The following is a 22,525-nucleotide window of genomic DNA, read 5'->3' on the forward strand; positions in this document are numbered from 1 at the left end:
CGGCAGCTTCTCCTTGTGGGATTGCAGTGTTGTGGTCACTTTGGGAAGGGATTTTCCTTAGGAAATTGCTCAGAACGGAGCAACCCTAAAGTGTATTTAAATAAAATTTATACCCACTATAAGATTTTTTTATGCTGCCAGAACTGTGTAAAAGAAAATCAGGTCCCAAAATTAACAATTTAAGGCTGCGTTTTCCCCCCGCCTCCACCCTCACACCAAGAAGCGGGAAAGCGCGGAAACTTCTCCCTGTGGGATTGCAGTGTTGCGGTCACTTTGGGAAGGGATTTTCACGGGGAATCGCTCAGAACGAGGGGCCCTTGACGCTGCCCGGCTCCGTGAGGCGGGCGGCCGCGTAGGCCGAGGCTGCCAGGCAGGCGGCGGGCTCGCAGAAGCCGGGCAGGCCCGCGGGCCCCGGCAGCCCCGGCCGGCCCGCCTCGCCCGGGGAGCCCGGCTGGCCCCGCTCGCCCGCCTTGCCGTCCACAGCGTGGCCGGGGATGCCCGGGAGACCTGGAAAGGCAACGGGGTGGGGTGGGTGGGGTGCTGAGAATCAAGATGAGATGGGTTTTACCTGAGAAATAGGGGGGTTTCCCCTCAGAAATAGGGGTTTTTCCTCAAAAATATGGATTTTTTTCCCTCAGAAATATGGATTTTTCCCGGAGCAATAGGGATTTCCCCCTCTGAAATAGGAGGTTTTCCCTCAGAAATAATAGGAATTTTTCCTGAGAAATAGGGATTTTCTCCTCAGAAATAATAAGGATTTTTCCTTGAGAAATAATAGGGATTTTTTTTTCCCTCAGAATCAGGGATTTCCCCTAAGAAATAATAGGGATTTTTTTCCCCTGAGAAATAATAGGGATTTTTCCCTGAGAAATAGGGTTTTTCCCTCAGAAATAGGGATTTCTTTTTCCCTTCAGAATTAGGGATTTTCCCTCAGAAATAGAGATTTTTCTCCTCAGAAATAATAGGGATTTTTCTCTGAGAAATAATAGGTATTTTTCTGTGAGAAATAGGGGTTTTCCCTCAGAAATACAGCATTTTTTCCCTGAGAAATAATAGGAATTTTTCTCTGAGAAATAGGGATTTTTTTTCCCTGAGCAATATGTATTTTCCCTCAGAAATATGTATTTTCCCCTGAGAAATAGGGTTTTTTTTCCCTCAGAAATAGGGATTTTTTTTTCCCCTGAGCAATAATAGGGACTTTTCTCTGAAAAATAGGGATGAAGTTGAGGTTTTGTGGGAAGAGCTTGTGCAGGTTTTATGGAATGAACTTGGGCCCGTTTTGTGGAAGGATCTTGGGCAGGTTTTATGGAATAAACTTGAGCAGATTTACAGGATGAGCCTGGGCAGTTTTTGTGGGATGAACCTGTGCAAATTTTGTGGGATAAACCTGAGAAGGTTTTGTGGGATGAACCTGGGCAGTTTTTGTGGGATGGATCTGGGCACATTTATGGGATGAACCTGGGCAGTTTTTGTGGGATAAACGTGAGCAGGTTTTGTGGATGAACCCGGGCAGGTTTTGTGGGATGGATCAGAAGGTGCCCAGCCACCGCTGGGCTCATCACCTCAAGGTGAAAAAGGCCACCTGGGGACACCTGGTCTCACCTGGGATCCCTGGAGGACCTGGCATTCCCGGGTGGCCACGGCCAACCTCTCCCCGCTCGCCCTTCTCTCCTCTCTTCCCTGTGGGTACAAAAAGGAGGGAAGGACTCCATGGCAACCCTGGATGGGTGATCAGCGATGGGGACAAACATGGCAGTGCCACCCCAGGAGGGTTTGCACCTGGCACCATGTCACCACCACCCACCTTTGGGTCCGACATTGCCGATCTGCCCGGCAGCTCCCAAGATTCCGGGGACACCTCGGGGTCCCATGGGGCCGTGGGGTCCCTGATCACCGGGTGGCCCTGGGGGGCCGGGGGGACCGGGGGGTCCCATGGCCCCGACCCCGCCCAGGGCGGCTCTCTTGGCGCTCACGGCCACCTCTGCCAGCTGCTCTGTGGGGCAGAGAGGGGCCGGGATGGGATCCACAGCGTGGGATCCATGGGGTGGAATCCATAGGATGGGATCCATGGGATCTATAGGATGGGATCCATAGGGTGGGATCCATAGGATGGGATCTATGGGGTGGGATTCACGGGGTGGGATCCATGGAATCCATGGGATGGGATCCATAGGAAGAGATCCATGGGGTGGGATCCACAGGATTCATGGGGTGGGATCCATGGGATCCATGGTACTCATGGGATCCATGGGATGGGACCTGTGGGATGGGATCCATGGGATGGGAACCATGGAATCCATGGGATGGGATCGATAGGGTGAGGTCCATGGGGAGGGGATTCCACCGGATCCGTGGGATGGGATCCATGGGGTGGGATCCATAGGATTCATGGGGTGGGATCCATGGGATCCATGCTACTCATGGGATCCTTGGGATGGGACCTGTGGGATGGGAACCATGGAATCCATGGGATGGGATCGATAGGGTGACATCCATGGGGAGGGGATTCCACCGGATCCATGGGGAGGGGATCCATGGGATGGAATCCCTAGGAAGAGATCCATGGGATGGGATCCATGAGGTGGGATCCATAGGATCCATGGGATGGGATCCATAGGGTGAGATCCATGGGGAGGGGATTCCAGCAGATCCATGGGGTGGGATCCATGGGATGGAATCCATAGGAAGAGATCCATGGGATGGGAACAATGGGATCCATAGGGTGGGATCTATAGGAAGAGATCCACATGGGATCCATGGGATAGGATCCACTGGATCCATGAGGTGGGATCCATGAGAAGGGATCCATGGGAAGAGATCCATGGGATCCATGGGGTGTGGCGGCCCCACTCCGCCCTCACCTTGCAGCATCTTCAGCACCACGTCCACGATGTGCTGGTCCCCAGCGTCCCGGCCCTGCCAGGAAGGGAATTTCGCTCCTTTTGTCCCCTCCCAGAGCCCTTCCCAGCCCAAATCCCAATCCCCATCCCCTCCCTGCATCCCAGGTCACCTTCCCACCCTGCTTTCCTCTGTTCTGTCCCAAATACTCCACGCTCAGCTCACTCCATGCATCCCCTCATGGCATTGGAGTCCAACCCTGCAAATCCCTTCTGCTGGCTAATTTATACAGGGACAGTTTTTGGATGCCATACACAGTGGAAAGACAGAATTCCTCCCCAGGAAAGCAGGATCCCATCTCCTGAGTGGAACAGCAGCGTGTTCCCAGAGGAGCTGGGTGGGAAGCAGAGGCAATTCCTGCCGAGCAGGGAGGGTGAGGAGGTTTGTGGGATCGGGATACTCACGGCTGTGCCCCTCGGGCCCGGCATTCCCGGCACTCCGCGCTCCCCCACCAGCCCCCGCGGGCCGGGCGGGCCGGGATAGCCCCGAATTCCCGGCGCTCCTGCATCCCCCGAGGGGCCGGGAAAGCCGAGCTCTCCCTGGATGCCTTGCTGAGGAGGGATGGAGAGAGAGGGGCATGAGGGGCTCAGGCTGTGTTGAGCATGGGGGCTGCACCCCGAGAGCCCAAAATGTCCCAAAAAGCACGGGCAGGGCTGGGTCCCAAACTGGGCTGGGGCTGAACCCAGGCTGGATCCCAAAAATTGGGGCTGGATCCCAAATGGAGCTGGAGCTGAATCCAGGGATGGATCCCAAAAACGGGCTGGATCCCAAAAATTGGGGCTGGATCCCAAATGGGGCTGGAGTTGAATCCAGGGCTGGATCCCAAAAACAGGCTGGATCCCAAAAATTGGGGCTGGATCCCAAATGGGGCTGGAGTTGAATCCAGGGCTGGATCCCAAATGGGGCTGGGGCTGAATCCAGGGTTGGATCCCAAAAATTGGGGCTGGATCCCAAAAATTTGGGCTAGATTCCATATGGGGCTGGGGCTGAATCAAAGCCTGGATCCCAAAAATTGGGGCTGAACTTGAATCTAGGGCTGGATCCCAAAATGGAACTGAGGCTGAATCCAGCACTGGATCCCAAAACAGGGCTGAGCCTGAACCTGGTGCTGAGCCCAGAACCGAGCCTGAATCCAGGGTTTAACCCCAAGGAGGAGCTGAGCCTGAATCCAGGGCTGATCATGGTCACTGGTTCCCATCTCCAGGGAAAATATTCCCCCAGCACATCAGCAGGCAAGACCCAGCTGAGGATCCCACAAATCCTCCCAAGTTTTGGGGTCCTCTCGGTCCCAAATTCCCCATCACTCACCTGTCCTTTGGGTCCAGGCTCTCCTGACTCCCCCTGGGGACAGAGGACACAGAAAAGGTGATGAGGACACAGCAGGGATTTAGGGTTGGCATTTAATGCCAGGCAGGATCCCCCAGCATGGCAAGGGATCCACCAGCATTCCAAGAATCTTCTAGAAACACTCACCTTCTCTCCCTTGAGCCCTGCCAGGCCGTGGACACCTGGATCTCCCTAAAGGAAAGGCAAGGAGAGAAGGGAACATTCCCAAAGGGGAAATTCATGGAGAAAGTGCCCGGAGCCAGTGTTAAACCCAGCTCTGTTAACCCAGCTCTGTTAACCCAGCTCTGTTAACCCATCTCTGTTAACCCAGCTCTGTTAACCCAGCTCTGTTAATCCCAGCTCTGTTAACCCAGCTCTGTTAATCCCAGCTCTGTTAACCCAGCTCTGTTAACCCATCTCTGTTAACCCAGCTCTGTTAACCCAGCTCTGTTAGTCCCAGCTCTGTTAACCCAGCTCTGTTAACCCATCTCTGTTAACCCAGCTCTGTTAACCCAGCTCTGTTAACCCAGCTCTGTTAATCCCAGCTCTGTTAATCCCAGCTGGGATGAACTCACAGTGCTGCCTTTGGGGCCGGTTTTCCCTGGAGAGCCCTGGGAAAAGGAAAAAGTGGGATCAGCCCAGCTCAGAGCAGCGTCCCCTGGAAGCCACCCTGCTGTCCCCAGAGCTGTCACCTTGTCTCCTTTGACTCCAGGCAAGCCTTGGGGTCCTGGGATGCCTGGTGGGCCCTGCTCACCCTTTGGGCCCTGGAAATCCAAGGAATATGGGAAAATGAGTGAGAGGAGACAATGGGAAGATTTTTACCCCTCAGGGAATCATCCCCAAGGCATTGAGGTGCAGCTCCTCATCCTCCAGCGTCCAACCTTCCCTAAATCCCAGCTCTGAGGGGAGACAGGGCACAAAACCATGGAGAATCCATGCCCAGAGCAGTGATTTTCCATGGATGGATTCCTGTCCAGAGGAAAAGCACTAAAATCCGATTGTTGCTGTTTTTCCAGCACAGGAAAGCTCTGGAGAGGGGCTGGGCTCTCCTGGGAGGGGAGGAAATTCCTGTCCCAGCTGGGGTCCCGTTAATCCCTGAGCTATTCCCTAATCCCCCCCAGCAGGGCAGCCATGGGACTGACCCCAGAGCAAAGGGGGAGGTCTGGCTGTGCCCCACTGACCCCAAAGCCAGGCTTGGAACCCCACATCCCGGGCTGAGTGTCCCCTGTGTGCCAGCCGGGATTTGGGGACAGCTGAGAGCATCTCCCATGTCCCAGAGTGGCTTTGGGGACAATTCAGAGCCTGTCCCATGTCCCAGCCCCTCTCTGGGGACATCTCAGAGCATTCCCCGTATCCCACAGTGGCTTTAGGGATATCTCAGAGCATTCCTCGTGTCCCAGAGTGGCTTTGGGGACATTTCAGAGCATTCCCTCTGTCCCAGAGTGGCTCTGGGGACACCTGAGAGCCTGTCCCATGTCCCAGCTCCTCTCTGGGCACATTGCAGAGCATCTCCTGTGTCCCAGCCTGGATTTGGGGACAATTCAGAGCATTCCCCATGTCCCAGAGTGGCTTTGGGGACAACTCGGAGCATTCCCTGTGTCCCAGAGTGGCTTTGGGGACAACTCAGAGCATTCCCTGTGTCCCAGAGTGGCTTTGGGGACAACTCAGAGCCTGTCCCATGTTCCAGCTCCTCTCTGGGGACATCTCAGAGCATCCCCCATGTCCCAGCCCAGCTTTGGGGACAACTCACCGCCTCTGGGGACAACTCACCGCTCTGCCCTGCTCTCCCGGAGGTCCCACGAGGCCACGCTCGCCCCTGTCACCCTGCGGGAAGGAGCGGAGTCAGGGCCACCCCTCCTGGCACTGCCACCCCCCCGAGGTGTCCCCAACTCACCTTCGGCCCGGGGACACCCTGCGGGCCCTGCTCACCCCGAGGTCCGGGCTCGCCCTAAAAACGGGAGAGAAAATCCCACAGCAATGGGATCGACGGGCGTGGTGCGCTCCTTGTCCTTCCCCGAGGCAGGGGTGGTGGCCCTGTCCTTGTCACCAGGGTGGTGGCAGGAGCAGGGTGGCAATGAAGCGCCCGATTCTGCTTTGAGCTCGCAGGGAACGGGAAATAAAAGGGAAAAAAGAGAGAGCTGAGCCCCGAGGCTGTCCCCGGGAGGGACACGGCGACATCTCGGTACTTACAAGCTGCCCTGGGGCACCGGTGGCACCGGAGTGGCCCCGAGGACCTGATTCACCCTGTGAAGGGAGAGAGACGGGGGTCAGAGGGGACAGGGGGGGACAGGGGGACAGGAAAGGGACAAGAGCCGCGGGGTGGATGCTCAGAGGCGTCACCCACCTTGTCACCGGGGCCACCTTTGCTTCCTGGCTGGCCTGGCAGTCCCTAAGGGAACAAAGGTGGGATCAACCCCTGGGCACAGCTCAGTGTCCCCTCGGGGTGATGGACCTGGCACAGGGTGTCACCCTGGCACAGCTCAGTGTCCCCTCAGGGTGCTGGCCTGGCACAGAGTGACACCCCTGGGCACAGCTCAATGTCCCCTCAGGGTGCTGGCCTGGCACAGCTCAGTGTCCCCTCGGGCTGTCACCCCTGGGCACAGCTCAGTGTCCCCTCAGCGTGCTGGCCCTGGCACAGAGTGACACTCCTGGGCACAGCTCAGTGTCCCCTCGGGGTGATGGACCTGGCACAGGGTGTCACCCTGGCACAGCTCAGTGTCCCCTCAGCGTGCTGGCCCTGGCACAGAGTGACACTCCTGGGCACAGCTCAGTGACCCCTCAGGGTGCTGGCCCTGGCACAGGGTGTCACCCCTGGCACGGCTCAATGTCCTCACAGGGTGCTGGCCCTGGCACAACTGGCAAAGGGCTGTCACCCCTCAGGGGACAGCCTGGCAGGTCCCTCACTCACAGCTTGTCCCCGGTGTCCTGGCGTTCCCGGGCGTCCGGCCTGTCCTGTGCCACCCTGCGAGGGACAGAGGGGGTGTCACCAGGAATGGGGTGCCCACAAGGGACATTGTTCCCTTTGCCATTCCCGTTTTTCCCACGGGTGGCATTCCCTCACCTTCACTCCTGGGATCCCTGGGGTGCCATCCTTGCCATCGATGCCTGGCAGACCCTGAAAAGGGACAAGAGCCACTCACGGGACACCTTGAAGGGACTCAAAGGCTCACGGTGGGGACAAGAAAACGTGGGGAGGGAAAGGAACATTCCAGGTGCGTGTGCTGGAGAGGACAAGGACACACAATGGCACAGCCAGGGATGGGCAGGGCACAGGTGCCACCAGCTGTACTCACATTCTCCCCCTTGGGGCCAATGTCACCCTGGGGTCCCCTGATGCCACGGCCACCCTAGAGCAGGAGGGGACAAGTGTCAGTGTCCTGCTGGTGCAGGGGACAGAACTGGGAGCTGGAGATGCCCCTCGAGGGCACCGAGGGAACAGTGCCAAGCTGGGGAAAAGGGGACACTGCCACTGGGGGTGTCACCTACCAGCTCTCCCTTGTCACCGGGGCTCCCAGGCGGTCCCTTGGGGCCTTCCCTGCCCTGCAGGAGAGAGGAACACAAGGATTGAGCAGGGCAGAGTGGCACCCCAGAGCAGGCAGGAAGGGAGGGGACACCCACCGGCCTCCCAGCGGCTCCAATGCTCCCAACCATGCCCTTGTAGCCAGCAGGGCCCTGGAATGAGAGCATGGAAAGGTCAATTCCCATCCCAACCCATCCCTGCACCCCTGAGACGGCCCAGCATGGAGGGATGATGATGATGATGATGATGATGATACTGGGAATGATCTCGGTGGCATCTGCAGCCCGGAGCCAGGGGATGCCACCCGCACTCACCGTCTCCCCTTTGGGTCCTGCCATGCCAGGGTACCCCCTGAGGCCCTGAGGTCCCTGCAGGGAAGGAAACACAGCAAATTCAGCTGGGAAAAAAACCAACCCAGGGGGAATGTGGGATCTCAGCAGCTCAGGACTGAGGTGCAGAGTGACCGAGACCACCCTTGGGGGGCTCGGAGGTCCTGGAATGTTGCCAGCAGTGTCTGGTGGCTGGACTTTGATCCGGCACGGGAGACGACACCTGTATGAGGATGGGAGGATTTCACTGGGTGAATGGTGAAGGGATAAGTTAATTAGAGTGTGAAACACAGGGTTTAGAATTTCTGTACAGGGGGGTCTGGAGAAGTAAGATGGAGGAATTGGGGCGTGTCCTGTCCTTCTTCTTCTTCTTGGCCTCCATCTTCTGTGGTGATGTTGGCACTTTGGGATTGGTTCTTACTAAAAGTGCACTGGTCAATAAGGGTGAAAGGTATTGGGGAAAATAGGTAAATATTGTATATGTAGTTTTGGGTATAAAGATAAGTGACCGCCCCGGGGGCTCTCAGTGTGCTCATGGCTGGCTGCTGTGCTCTGTCAGGCCGAGAGAAAATCTTGTAGATAAAAAACTAATAAACACTGAAGACCGAGAAAAAACCTGAAGCCTCTTTTTGTCCTTTGGAGCGCGGGCTGCCCAAGGCCACCCCGAGCCTTTCCAGGTCATTAAAACAGCCGAGACAGCGACAGGGGAAGCAGCAATTACAGCAAAACCCAACACCAGGAATCCAAACACGAGGAATTCCAGTCCCTCCTAATTCCAGAGCCCCCAGCAGGTGCTTTTCCAGCTGTCAATTCCATAACTCCAAAGTGCAGCCACGTCCCTGGGCCACAGCTCTTGGCTTGAAAGCAGTTTTGCCCTTTCCTGGCCTGCAGGGCTCAGCCCAGTAATTGTTTTTCATCTTCAAAGTGCTCTGAGAATTCCTGTGGCTTTAATTCCCCCCGGGGCAAGGGGGACTCAGGGGACAGCAGGGATTTATCCCAAATTATCCTGGGAACAGCCCAGGTGCCCATGGAGCTCTGCAGAGGGAGAGGTGGTGGCATCCATGGCTGGGAGAGGGATGGGATGGAGGCTTTGCTTCAGCAGGGACAGGCTGGTGTCACCTCCCTGGTGTCTGGGGACAAGGACAAAGAGGCCACCCCCAGTTCCTGCAGCACTTGGGGGACAGAGGAAAAGAGGAATGAAGGATTTACCGGAGGGCCTGGGACTCCTTGTTCTCCAGAGGCACCAACGTCCCCCTTGGGGCCCTGGGAATGGAGAGAAAAGGGAATGTTGGAGGGAGAGGGGACACAAAGCACCCGGGGGACACCACAGCACCCACCTGGCACCCAGCAGGGGATGGGGACAGGTGGCCCTGCCCAGGAACCACCCTGGGAAGGCCACCCTGGTCTCCCGTTCCCACATTGTTCATTTTCCTCTTTTGTCCCTTCTTCATTTCCCTTCCCAAACCTCCTTCCCTGGGTCCAGCCCCACAGCGACCACCACACTTGGATCCTGCTGGGATCCAGCTGAGATACAGCTGAGATCCTACAGGGATCCTTCTGGGATCTGCTGAGATCCTGCTGGGATCCTGCTGGGATCCTCCTGAGATCTGGTGGGGATACTGCAGGGATCTGGCTGGGATCTGGTGGGGATTCTGCTGGGATCCTGCTGAGACCCTGCAGGGATCCTGCTGGGATGTGGTGGGGATCCTGCAGGGATCTGGTTGTGATCCTGCTGTGATCTGGGCAGGATTTGGCTGACATCCTGCTGAAATCCTACTGGGATCCTGTTGAGATTCAGCTGGGATCCATCTGGGGTTTGGCTGGGATCTGCTGAGATTCTGCTGAAATCCTACAGAGATCCTGCTGGGATCTGGCTGGGATTTGGCTGAAATCCTGCTGAGGTCCTGCTGAAATCCTATGAGATCCAGCTGGGATCCTACTGGGATCCGTGTGAGATTTGGCTGGGATCTGGTGGAGATCTTGCTGGTATCTAGCTGAGATCTTGAGAGGATCTTCCTGAGACCCTGCTGAGATCCTGCTGCTATCTGGCTGAGGTCTGGTGGGGATCCAGCTGGGATCCAGCTGGGATCTGCTGGGGCACTCACCGGCTCTCCCTGCTTTCCAGGCTCTCCGAGGGCACCAGGGCGGCCTCTGTGTCCCTGAGTGGGGAGAGCGAAAATCCGTGAGGAAAATCCCTGGCACAGCTGCAGGGTGGTGGTGGCACCATCCTGGTGGCCACGTCCCACAGAGCCCCCACTGGCACCACATCCCACCCTGGGGTGCCCGCTGGGGACCTGGTGGGGCTCAGAATCCCACTGGGGACATTGGGGGACTCAAAATCCCACAGGTGACACTGGGGGACTCTAAAAATCCCAATAGGGACATTGAGGAGCTCAGAATCCCAATGGGGACATTGAGGAGCTCAGAATCCCAATGGGGACATTGGGGCGCTCGGAATCCCATCAGTGACATTGGGGGACTCAAAATCCCACTGGTGACATTGAGGGGCTCGGAATCCCAATGGTGACATTGGGGGGCTCAGAATCCCACTGGGGACACTGGGGGACTCAAAATCCCGATAGGGACATTGAGGAGCTCAGAATCCCACTGGGGACATGGAACAGGTTCAGAATCCCACAGGTGACATTGGGGGACTCAGAATTCCAGTAGGAACATTTCGGGGGGAGGGTTCAGAATCCCACAGATGACATTGGGGAGCTCAGAATCCCACTGGGGACATGGAACAGGTTCAGAATCCCACTGGGGACATTGGGGAGGTTCAGAATCCCACAGGTGACATTGGGGGACTCAAAATCCCAATAGGGACATTGAGGGGCTCAGAATCCCAATGGGGACATTGGGGGATTCAAAATCCCACTGGTGACATTGAGGGGCTCAGAATCCCAATGGTGACTTTGAGGGGCTTCAGAATCCCATAGGTGACATTGGGGGGCTCAGAATCCCGATAGGGACATTGAGGAGCTCAGAATCCCACTGGGGACATGGAACTGGTTCAGAATCCCACAGGTGACATTGGGGGACTCAAAATCCCAATAGGGACATTGAGGGGATTTCAGAATCCCACAGGTGACAATGGGGAGCTCAGAATTCTACTGGTGACATTGATGAGTGGGGACATCCCACTGAGGACATTTTTGGGGGGGTTCAGAATCCCACAGGTGACATGGAATGCACTCAAAATCCCACTGGGGACATTGGGGAGGTTCAGAATCCCACAGGTGACATTGGGGGACTCAAAATCCCAATAGGGACATTGAGGGGCTCGGAATCCCAATGGGGACATTGGGGGATTCAAAATCCCACTGGTGACATTGAGGGGCTCAGAATCCCAATGGTGACTTTGAGGGGCTTCAGAATCCCATAGGTGACATTGGGGGGCTCAGAATCCCGATAGGGACATTGAGGAGCTCAGAATCCCACTGGGGACATGGAACTGGTTCAGAATCCCACAGGTGACATTGGGGGACTCAAAATCCCAATAGGGACATTGAGGAACTCAGAATTCCAATAGGAACATTTTGGGGGGGGGGGTTCAGAATCCCACAGGTGACAATGGGGAGCTCAGAATTCTACTGGTGACATTGATGAGTGGGGACATCCCACTGAGGACATTTTTGGGGGCGTTCAGAATCCCACAGGTGACATGGAATGGGTTCAAAATCCCACCGGGGACATTCAGAATCCCACAGGTGACATCCTGAGCTGGGGTTGGGGCTTTGGCACAGGGTGCCACCCCCAGGAAGGGGCTGGGGACCCACAGGACCTTTCCTCCAGGCCTCCTTGTCCTGCTACTCCAGAGATCCAGAGAAGGATCCTGGAGGTGACAATTCCCGTTTTTCCCCACCATGGCATCTCCCGGACTTCCTTACCTTCAGTCCCTGCAGTCCCTGGGGGCCTTTGGGACCTGGGGGGCAGCTGGTGGGACACTGGGAGGAGAGGAAGGACAAGGATGAGTTGGGAATGACCTGGAGAAGGCCAGGAAGAGGGGACACAGTGGGGGACAAGGTGACGGCAGCTCTCACCAGGAAATCAGCGCTGCCTTCCACGCCTTGGAGGTGTCCTGGGAGTCCCTGCAGGGAAGGAAACCATCAGAATTCCAGGATTTTACATCAGGAGCAGGAAACAAGGAGTGGGGTGGGAGGGGAGAGCCAGAGCCCAAATTCCAGCCCCAATCCCCAGGATGAGCCTGGGGAAGCTTCTCCCTCCTGGGGGATACTCACAGGTTTCCCTGGAGGGCCTGGGGGACCCCTTGGGCCGTCGGGTCCGGGGTCACCCTAGGAAGGAAGGCCAGGAAAGGAGAATTTGGGATGAGGAGGGGAGGTGGAGAGCCAGGATGTCCCAGCAGGAATGGGGACATCCCAGGGTGATGGCACCAAGGGAATGTCCATTGCCACGTTTCAGGATCATCCCTGATCATCCCAGAAGCCGTGGAGGGCACAGGAATGGGGACATCCCAGGGTGATGGCACCAAGGGAACCTCCATTCCCACATTTCAGGATCATCCCCGATCATCCCAGGAGCCCTGGAGGGCACAGGAATGGGGACATCCCAGGGTGATGGCACCAAGGGAACCTCCATTCCCACATTTCAGGATCATCCCAGGAGCCCTGGAGGGCACAGGAGCAGCTCCTGGTGGAAGGAGGGGAAGTTCCAAGGTGGGGAAGTTCCTCCCTGTCCCCTCCTGACTCCTCACCTTGGGTCCCAGCACTCCGATCTCCCCAGGAAGTCCAACCTGGCCTGGAAGCCCCTTAGGGAGAAAGGGAGAGAAATTCATGGAGTGAGAGAGGCCCCATCCTGATTCCTGCCCTCCGAGCTTTGAACTCCTCCTGCACAATTCCATCCCAGCCCCATGTGGCACTTACAGGAGGTCCTGGCAGTGAAGGACCCTGTGACAAAAAAAACACCAAAATTATAATTGTTTCAAATTCCCCAAATCCTCCAGAATTCCCGTTTCAAGGAGAGCAATTCCCACCCCACCACCAAGGATGGGACTTGGGGGGTGCCCACCCCACCCATGGGAGCAGCAGATACTCACAGGGAGCCCTGGTGGCCCTGGGAGTCCGGGCTGGCCCTGCCAGGACACAAGAGGAGAGTCAGGAGCTGGAAAAGGAGGATCTGCTCTGGCAGCTGCTCCAATTCCCCCTCCCTGGGTGCAGCCTCAGAAATTCCACCAGGGAGCTCCTGCATCCATGGATCCCTTCCACAGTGGTGGGGATGGGCCCAGGATGGGCCTGGGAAGGTGGGAACTTGGGAAGGTAGGAAATTGGTAAGGTGGAAATTTGGGAAGGTTGGAAACTGGGAAGGTGGGATCCTTGGGAAGGTGGAAATTGGGAAGGTGGGAAATTGGAAATGTGGAAATTTGGGAAGGTGGGATCCTTGGAAAGGTGGAAATTTGGGAAGGTGGGAAATTGGAAATGTGGAAATTTGGGAAGGTGGGATCTTTGAAAAGGTGGGAAATTGGGAAGGTGGGAAATTGGAAATGTGGAAATTTGGGAAGGTGGGATCCTTGGAAAGGTGGAAATTGGGAAGGTGGGATCTTTGAAAAGGTGGAAATTTGGGAAGGTGGGACCTTGGGAAGGTGGGAGACTGGGAATGAAGGAGCTTGGGAAGGTGGAAATTGGGGAAGGTTGGAAATTGGGGAAGGTCGGAAATTTGGAAAGGTGGGAATTTGGAAAGGTGGAAAATTGGGAAAGTGGAAATTTAGGAAGGTTGGAAGTTGGGAAGGTGGGATCCTTGGAGAGGTGGGAATTTAGGAAGGTGGGAATTTGTGGAAGATGGAAATTTGGAAAGGTGGGAATTTGGGAAGGTGGAAATTCGGGAAGGCTGGAAAGGTGGGATGGTGGGAAATTAGTAAAGTGGAAATTTGGGAAGGTTGGAAATTTGGAAGGTGGAATCCTTGAAAAGGTGGAAATTTGGGAAGGTGGAAGCCTGAGAAGGTGGGAGCCTGGGAATGAGAGAGCTTGGGAAGGTAGAAATTCTGGAAAGCAGGGATTTGGAAAGGTGGGAATTTGGGAAGGTGGAAATTTGGGAAAGCTGGAAAGGTGGGATCCTTGGAAAGGTGGGAATTTGGAAAGGTGGAAAATTGGGAAAGTGGAAATTTGGGAAGGTTGGAAGTTGGGAAGGTGGGATCCTTGGAGAGGTGGGAATTTAGGAAGGTGGGAATTTGGGGAAGGTGGGAATTTGGGGAAGGTGGAAATTCGGGAAGGCTGGAAAGGTGGGATGGTGGGAAATTAGTAAAGTGGAAATTTGGGAAGGTTGGAAATTGGGAAGGTGAGATCCTTGGAGAGGTGGGAATTTAGGAAGGTGGGAATTTGGGGAAGGTGGGAATTGGGGAAGGTGGGAATTTAGGAAGGTGGGAATTTGGGGAAGGTGGGAATTTGGGGAAGGTGGGAATTTGGGAATGAGGGATCCTGGGATGAGGAGGATCTGCCCCTCACTCACTTTGGTTCCCGGCCTGCCAGTGGCTCCTGGCTCCCCTTTGGCTCCCGTCAGGCCCTGCAAGGGAAGAGACCCCGCGATTATTCCCACTCCTCCTCCTCCTCTCCAGGCAGGAATTCTTGCTGGGTTGGATCCCTCAGGAATTTCACAGCACAGGGACGCCCTGCAGGGACCCCCACACAGCCCTGGGCACACCCAGCCCTGGCAGGGACACGTGGGCAGCTCCACCCATCCCTGACCCTGGTTTTACCCCTGGGATGGGGCAGGAACCTCCCCAGGCACCCATCACACCCCCAGGGGACCTGGGCACAGCCAGGGTGGGGTGGCAGCTCCGTCCCCTTCCTGCCACCACCTCTGCCAGGCTGTGCCAGGGAGGGGACAACGGCAAAGTCACCGGTGCCACCTCATGGGTGCCCAGAAAGTGGGGACAGTGGGGGACACTTCAGATTTATCCTGGAGGAAACAAGAGGAGCTCTGCTGGGATTCCAAAGGTGGCAAGGGGTGGAAAAGCAACTCCAAAGCTCTTTTGGGGTTCCCAATGTGGGCAGGAGTGGCAGAAGCTCTTCTGGGATCCCCAAGGTGGGAGGGGATGGCAGAAACAATTCCCAAGTTTTTTTGGGGGGATTCCCAAGGTGGGAGGGGATGGCAGAAACAATTCCCAAGGGTTTTTTTTTTGGGATTCCCAAGGTGGGAAGGGATGGCAGAAACTCTTTTAGGATACCCAGTGTGGAAAGGAGTGGCAGAAACTCTTTTGGGATCCCCAATGTGAGAGGGAGTAGAAGAAGCAATTCCCAATCTCTTTTGGGATCCCCAAGGTGGAAGGGGGTGGAAGAAGCAATTCCCAAGCTCTTCCGGGATTCCCAAGTTCTTTTGGAATCCCAATTTGGGATGGGGGGACAGAAACTCTTTTGGGATTCCCAAAGTGGGCAGGAGTGGCAGAAGCTCTTTTGGGATCCCCAATGTGGGCAGGAGTGGCAGAAGCTCTTCTGGGATCCCCAAGGTGGGAAGGGACGGCAGAAGCAATTCCCAAGTTTTTTTTTGGGATTCCCAAGGTGGGAAGGGATGGCAGAAGCTCTTTTAGGATTCCCAATGTGGAAAGGAGTGGCAGAAACTCTTTTGGGATCCCCAAAGTGGGCAGGAGTGCCAGAAGCTCTTTTGGGATCCTCAAGGTGAAAAGGGGACGGCAGAAGCAATTCCCAAGCTCTTTTGGGATTCCCAATCTCTTTTGGGATCCCCAAGGTGAGCAGGAGTGGCAGAAGCTCTTTTGGGATCCCCAAGGTGAGAGGGGATGGAACAAGCAATTCCCAATCTCTTTTGGGATCCCCAAGGTGGGCAGCAGTGCCAGAAGCTCTTCCCAAGCCCTGCTGTGATCCTAAAGGTGGAAAAGGGCATCAAAAGCTCTTCCCGAGCTCATTTGGGATTCCCAAAGTGCTCCCAGCTCCTGTCCAAAGGGATTTGGGCACGTTTTGATGTGGGGCAGACCCTGGGGACAGGAGCAGCTTGCTGTGACCCCACAGACACGAGGGGACAGGGGACAGTTCTCACATCAATTCCAGGCTTTCCTGGGGGTCCATCCAGGCCAGGGGCTCCAGGGTCACCCTTGACACCCTGGAAAAATGAAAAATTTTTTGGGATTAGGTGGGAAGAAAGGCCCATGGAAGGAGCAGGATCCTACTGAGGGATGGGGTGGGTACTCACCGGGGAGCCGGCAGATCCTGCAGGGCCTTTGTCACCCTGGGGAAAGGGAGAGGTGGCAAAGGGATGGGGAACCCCAAAAAACCCAACCTGGGGACCCCAATCCCTGCCCTGCTCCTGGGACAGGGGGGAGCTGCTGGATCCCACAAGCAGGGCAGGATGGGGCCAGGGTTGGGTTTTTTGGGGTTTATGACAGTTTTAGTAGGGTTTTTCAAGGGGTTTTTGGGGGTTGAGAGGGTTTTTTTGGGGTTTTTGAGGGTTTTTTGGGGGGTTTTGTGAGGGTTTTATTGGGGATTTTGTGAGGGTTTTCTTGAGGTTTGGGAGGGTTTTTTTTGGGTTTTGGGAGGGTTGAGCTGGGGTTTTGTGAGGGGGAATTGGTGAAGGTTGTACCAGGGTTTTGTGAGGGTTTTATTGGGGTTTGGGAGGGGTTTTGGGGTTTTGTGAGGGTTTTATTGGGGTTTGTGAGGGTTTTATTGGGGTTTGTGAGGGGTTTTGGGGGTTTGTGGGGGTTTTATTGGGGTTTTATGAGGGTTTTTTGGCGTTTTGGGAGGGGGAATTGGTGAAGGTTGTCCTAGGATTTTGTGAGGGTTTTATTGGGGTTTGTGAGGGTTTTACTGGGATTTTGGGAGGGTTTGATGGGGTTTCTGAGGGGGCTTTTGTGGGGTTTCCAGTGGGATTTTGTGAGGGTTCTGCTGAGGTTTTTGTGAGGGGTTTGATGGGGTTTGTGAAGTGGGATTTTGTGAGGGTTTTACTGGATTTTTGTGAGGGTTGTTCTGGGGTTTTGTGAGGGTTGTTGTGGCGTTTCTGAAGCGCTGTGGCTGCTCTGGGTATAAATAACACTAAAATCACACCACATCCTGGAGAAAGGGCACTTTCTGCTGCCTCACAGGGCTCCCCTCTGTTCGGGCCCCCATCCCACAACCCGTGGAGGATCCAGAGCCCCAATCCCCCCCAAATCCCTCTGCAGAACCCCACTGGGATATCCCTGTCCCCCTACCAGCTCTCCCTTTCACCTCTGGGGTGCTCCCTGCCCCAATCATCCCCCCAAAAACCAATCGCACCCCCAATTCCCCAGCTGTGGATGCGGCTGGATTTGGGGTGCAGCACCAAACCGAGCTGGGGCTGCTCTGTGTGCCCTAAATCAGGAGTGGGAACAGCACGGAGAGGCACCCCCGGCCCTGTGCCACTCACAATGTCCCTTTTGTGCTCCGTGTCCCCTCCCTCCCTCCCTCCCACGGGTTCCTGCTCACTCACATCGATGCCATCAGCTCCTGGCACTCCTGGGGGACCAGGGGGCCCTCGTGGGCCAGGCTCTCCTGGTGGCCCTCGCTGTGGGGAAAAGGGATGGGATCCACGTCAGGAAGGACCCCGAGATGCGCTGGGAATCCAATTCCAGGGAGATGGGATGGAGACACCCCGAGGGATCAGAGCTGTGCCCCTCCCGTGGGGCACGGATGGGGAAATGCAGGATTTCTCCCCCTGGCACCTCCAGCTCCTCACTCCCTGCCCGGTTTCTATCCCGTTTCTCCCATCCCCTGCTCTGGTGTCCATGGGGAGCAGAGTGGGGTCTCCATGGGGTGGTGGCAGCATTTTTACCCCTCCTTCCTCTCTCCCTGGTGCACGAGGATCTCCTGCCCTGACAGAGCAGGATCTCCAGGGGATGAAATTTTTACCCCATCTCTGTTCTCTCTTTCCCTGGTGTCCAAGGATCTCCTGCCCTGACAGAGCAGGATCTCCACGGGATAACATTTTTACCCCATTTCTGCTCCCTCTTTCCCTGGTATCCAAGGATCTCCTGCCCCAACAAAGCAGGGATCTCCATTGGATGAAATTTTTACCCCATTTCTGCTCCCTCTTTTCATGGTGCCCAAGGATCTCCTGCCCCAACAAAGCAGGGATCTCCATGGGATGACATTTTTACCCCATTTCTCCTCCGTCTTTCCCTGATATCCAAAGATCTCCTGCCCCCATGGAGTGGGATCTCCATTGGATGAAATTTTTACTCTATTTCTGTTCCCTCTTTCCCTGGTATCCAAGGATCTCCTGCCCCAAAGGAGGAGGGATCTCCATGGGATTAAATTTTTACCCCATTTCTGCTCTCTCTTTCCTTGGTATCTGAGGATCTCCTGCCCTGATGGAGCAGGATCTCCATGGAATGACATTTTTACCCCACCTCTGCTCCATCTTTCCCTGATATCCAGAGATCTCCTGCCCCCATGGAGTGGGATCTCCATTGGATGAAATTTTTACTCTATTTCTGCTCCCTCTTTCCCTGGTATCCAAGCATCTCCTGCCCTGATGGAGCAGGATCTCCACGAAATGAAATTTTTACCCCATCTCTGCTCCCTCTTTTCATGGTGCCCAAGGATCTCCTGCCCCAAAGGAGGAGGGATCTCCATGGGATGACATTTTTACCCCATCTCTGCTCCCTTTTTCCCTGGCATCCAAGGATCTCCTGTCCCAACAGAGCAGGAACTCCATGGAATGACATTTTTACCCCATCTCTGCTGCCTCCTTCCCCTTTGCTCCTGCCTGCATGGAGCAGAATCTCCATGGGATGACAATTTTACCCCATTTCTGCTCTCTTTTTCCCTGGTGTCCAAGGATCTCCTGCCCCAACAGAGCAGGGATATCCATGGGATGAAATTTTTACCCCATCTCTGCTCCCTCTTTCCCCTTTGCTCCTGCCTGAATGGAGCAGAATCTCCAAGCAGAATGGACCAGGCACTCCAAGCATTTCTACCCCATCTCTGTCCCCCCTTTCCTACCACTCCCAGATCTGGGTGTCCACGGGGTGACAGCAGCATTTCCAAGACCCCTTTTTTATCTCAGATTAAAGGGATTTCTGGGAGCCCTGTCAGGATTCACCCCCAGGACGAGGTGGGGACCCCCAGCCCCTGCGTGAGAGCTCTCCCTGGGCCAGGCTGGCTCTGCTCCCAGGCTCCAGACAAAAGCTCCATTCAGGGAAGCTCCCAGAGGCTGCTCCTGCCTTTGAGGTTTGCACAGGACTCGGCAAAGAAACCTCTGTTATCCTAACAGGGAGTTCAGGGGGGAAGAGATTCCAGAGCTGAACACTGCAGCCTTGGTGTGCCTGGAAATGGGGAGTAAATGGTGGCACTCCTGCAGCTCCAATTCATTTAAAAAATTAATATAAATAGAAGGAATAAATGTAGGAATTGTATATGTATAAATATAAGGAATTATAATGTATAAATATAAGGAATCAATGGAAATCTATAGGGGTGAGAGGTGCTGCTGGTTCATGCACAGAAAGGAGAGCCCCAGCTCCACTCCTGCTGCTCTTCCAGCCTCCCAGGCTGGATTAATTAAAAAATCAATATAAATGTAAGGAATAAATGTAGGAATTAATATAAATATAAGGAATCAATGGAAATGCCTTTGAGGTTTGCACAGGACTCAGCAAAGAAACCTCTGTTATCCTAACAGGGAGTTCAGGGGGGAAGAGATTCCAGAGCTGAACACTGAAGCCTTGGTGTGCCTGGAAATGGGGAGTAAATGGTGGCTGGGCTGCACTCCTGCAGCTCCAATTAATTAAAAAATTAATATAAATGGAAGGAATAAATGTAGGAATTGTATATGTATAAATATAAGGAATTATAATGTATAAATATAAGGAATCAATGGAAATCTATAGGGGTGAGAGGTGCTGCTGGTTCATGCACAGAAAGGAGAGCCCCAGCTCCACTCCTGCTGCTCTTCCTGCCTCCCAGGCTGGATTCATTAAAAAATCAATATAAATGGAAGGAATAAATGTAGGAATTAATATAAATATAAGGAATCAATGGAAATCTGTAGGGGTGAGAGGTGCTGCTGGTTCATGTACAGACAGGAGAGCCCCAGCTCCACCTTGGATCAATCCCTGAGCCCATTCCTGGCATCTCCCCTGAATGGCACCTTTGTGCTGCCCGAGGAATGAATTCCAAAGGGTTCCTTGTTCCCAAAATTCCCACATTCCCCCTGCCCTCACAAACCCATGGGGACCCCAGCGGGGTTTAGGAAGGAGTTGTCCCCCAATTTGCAACAGGCAGCTCAGGAACTACATGAAAAATCCCCCAAAACCTCTCAAATCTGATTTTTTTTTTGCAGCTATAAGACAATGAACCACATGGAAAAGTTCCCCCAAACCTCTAAAATCTGGGGGGTTTGTTTGTTTGTTTGTTTGTTTGTTGGTTTGTTTTGCAGCTATAAGGCAAGGAACCACATGGAAAAATTCCCCAAAACCTCTAAACCCTGAATTTTTTTTTTTGCAGCTATAAGACAAGGAACCACATGGAAAAATTCCCCAAAACCTCTAAAATCTGATAATTTTTTGCAGCTATAACACAAAGAACCACATGGAAAAATTCCCCAAAACCTCTAAAATCTGGGGGGTTTTTTTTTGTTTGTTTGTTTTTTGTTTTTTGCAGCTATAAGGCAAGGAACCACATGGAAAAATCCCCCAAAACCTCTCAAATCTGATTTTTTTGCAGCTATAACACAAGGAACCACATGGAAAAATTCCCCAAAATCTCTAAAACCTGATTTTTTTTTTTTTTTCAGCTATAAGACAATGAACCACCAAGTCTGCACTGAGAGGTGTCTGGAAGGTCTCGGAGGTGTCTGAGGACCCCCAGATGGAGCCCTGAGACCACCCCAAGAGTGTCAGAGATCCCCAGCCCTGCTCAGAACGGATCTGCAGCACATCCCAGGAAAGCAGGAGCAGAAAAAATAACCAGTAGGGAAGACAAAGCCCCCCCCACTGCTGCTGCAGGGGGGAAAATCAAACTGAAATGGTTTAGCAAAGTTAATTTAAAGTCTGCACGGGGAGATCTCTGGCGGGTGGGGGCTGTGGCTGTTCCCACCTTCCCAGGAAGGAAAAACAAAGGGGAATAAACCCAAAGGGCTCAGCAGTGCGAGGGAGCGGAGATGGGGAATGTCCCCCCTGCAATCCCATTTCACCCCCTTCTCCATCCCTGCTCCATCCTCTTCTCCATCCCCATCTCCATCCCCATCTCCAGCCCGGGAATGGAGCGCGGCACTTACGAGCTGGGCCAGGCAGAGGCAGGAGGCTTGGAGCAGGAGCCAGAGCTGCGACACCAGCGTGGTGGCACGGGCCATGGCAGCGGGGCTGGCACCGAGCGGGGCTGGCACCGAGCGCGGCGGGCACCGAGCGCGGCGGGCACCGAGCGAGCGCCGGCTCGCAGCGCTCCGGGACACCGGGAGGGCCGGGCAGGAGGAGGAGGAGGAGGAGGAGGAGGAGGAGGAGGAGGAGGAGGAGGAGGAGGAGGAAGGGGCTCATGAATATGGAGCAGTGGGATGAGGGCAGGTCCCCGCCCCTCTCAGGTGAGTCCGCGGCGATTCTGGGCTGGATGGAGACAGAGTTTGGCACGGTGGGGACAGAGTTTGGCACGGTGGGGACGGGATCTGGCACGATGGGGACAGAGTTTGGCACGATGGGGACAGAGTTTGGCATGGTGGGGACAGAGTTTGGCACGATGGGGACAGAGTTTGGCATGGTGGGGACGGGATCTGGCAGGATGGGGACCGAGTTTGGCACGGTGGGGACAGAATTTGACACCGCGGTGACAGGATTTGGCCACAATGGTGACAAAATTTGGCATGATGAGGACAGGAATTGGCAACATGGGGACAGAGTTTGGCACGATGGGGACGGAGTTTGGCAGAATAGGGACAGGAATTGGCAACATGGGGACAGAGTTTGGCACAGTGGGGACAGAGTTTGGCATGGTGGGGACGGGATCTGGCAGGATGGGGACAGAGTTTGGCACGGTGGGGACAGAATTTGACACAGCGGTGACAGGATTTGGCCACAATGGTGACAAAATTTGGCATGATGAGGACAGGAATTGGCACGCTGGGGACAGAGTTTGGCACGATGGGGACGGAGTTTGGCACAATAGGGACAGGAATTGGCAACATGGGGACAGAGGCGCGATGGGGACAGGATTTGGCACGATGGGGACAGGATTTGGCACGATGGGGACAGGATTTGGCAAAATGGGGACAGAGTTTGGCATGGTGGGGACAGTTTGGCACAGTGGTGACAGAGTTTGGCACGGTGGTGGCAGAATTTGGCACGGCGGTGACAAAGTTTGGCACGATGATGACATCATTTGCCACAACGGGGACACAGTTTGGCACAGAGAAGAGGCTGGAACAGGACAGGGACGAACTCAGGAGCTGCTGCCAGGGCCAGCCCGGCCAGGATGTCCCAGGATGTCCCCACGGTGTCCCCATCACGGCACCATCGCAGCGCCACCGGGCCTTGTGGCTGCAG

General features: G+C 55.0%; 1 protein-coding gene across 2 annotated transcripts; it reads right to left on the reverse strand.

Moving 5' to 3' along the window:
• Positions 1–290: 290 nt before the first annotated feature.
• On the reverse strand, positions 291–21,411 carry COL9A2 (collagen type IX alpha 2 chain). 2 transcript variants are annotated; one of them, XM_058040451.1, is made up of 32 exons: positions 21,271–21,411; positions 17,482–17,556; positions 16,231–16,266; positions 16,078–16,140; positions 14,536–14,589; positions 13,130–13,165; positions 12,957–12,980; positions 12,788–12,841; positions 12,315–12,368; positions 12,117–12,164; positions 11,964–12,020; positions 10,179–10,232; positions 9,283–9,336; positions 8,059–8,112; positions 7,843–7,896; positions 7,711–7,764; positions 7,518–7,571; positions 7,286–7,339; positions 7,133–7,186; positions 6,569–6,613; positions 6,415–6,468; positions 6,119–6,172; positions 5,995–6,048; positions 4,917–4,988; positions 4,800–4,835; positions 4,372–4,416; positions 4,207–4,239; positions 3,303–3,449; positions 2,862–2,916; positions 1,805–1,993; positions 1,603–1,680; positions 291–507 (listed from the first exon to the last, which is right to left on the reverse strand). In XM_058040451.1, the coding sequence occupies exons 1-32, from the start codon at positions 21,343–21,345 to the stop codon at positions 302–304; spliced, it is 2,076 nt and encodes a 691-aa protein (XP_057896434.1). In that variant the 5' UTR covers positions 21,346–21,411; the 3' UTR covers positions 291–301. The 2 variants fall into 2 exon arrangements, with proteins under 2 accessions (XP_057896434.1, XP_057896435.1); XM_058040452.1 differs by lacking the exons at positions 291–507; positions 1,603–1,680 and having other exon boundaries at positions 1,810–1,988.
• Positions 21,412–22,525: the final 1,114 nt, after the last annotated feature.

The sequence above is a fragment of the Melospiza georgiana genome, chromosome 24 (assembly GCF_028018845.1).
Source record: "Melospiza georgiana isolate bMelGeo1 chromosome 24, bMelGeo1.pri, whole genome shotgun sequence".
NCBI lineage: Eukaryota > Metazoa > Chordata > Aves > Passeriformes > Passerellidae > Melospiza > Melospiza georgiana.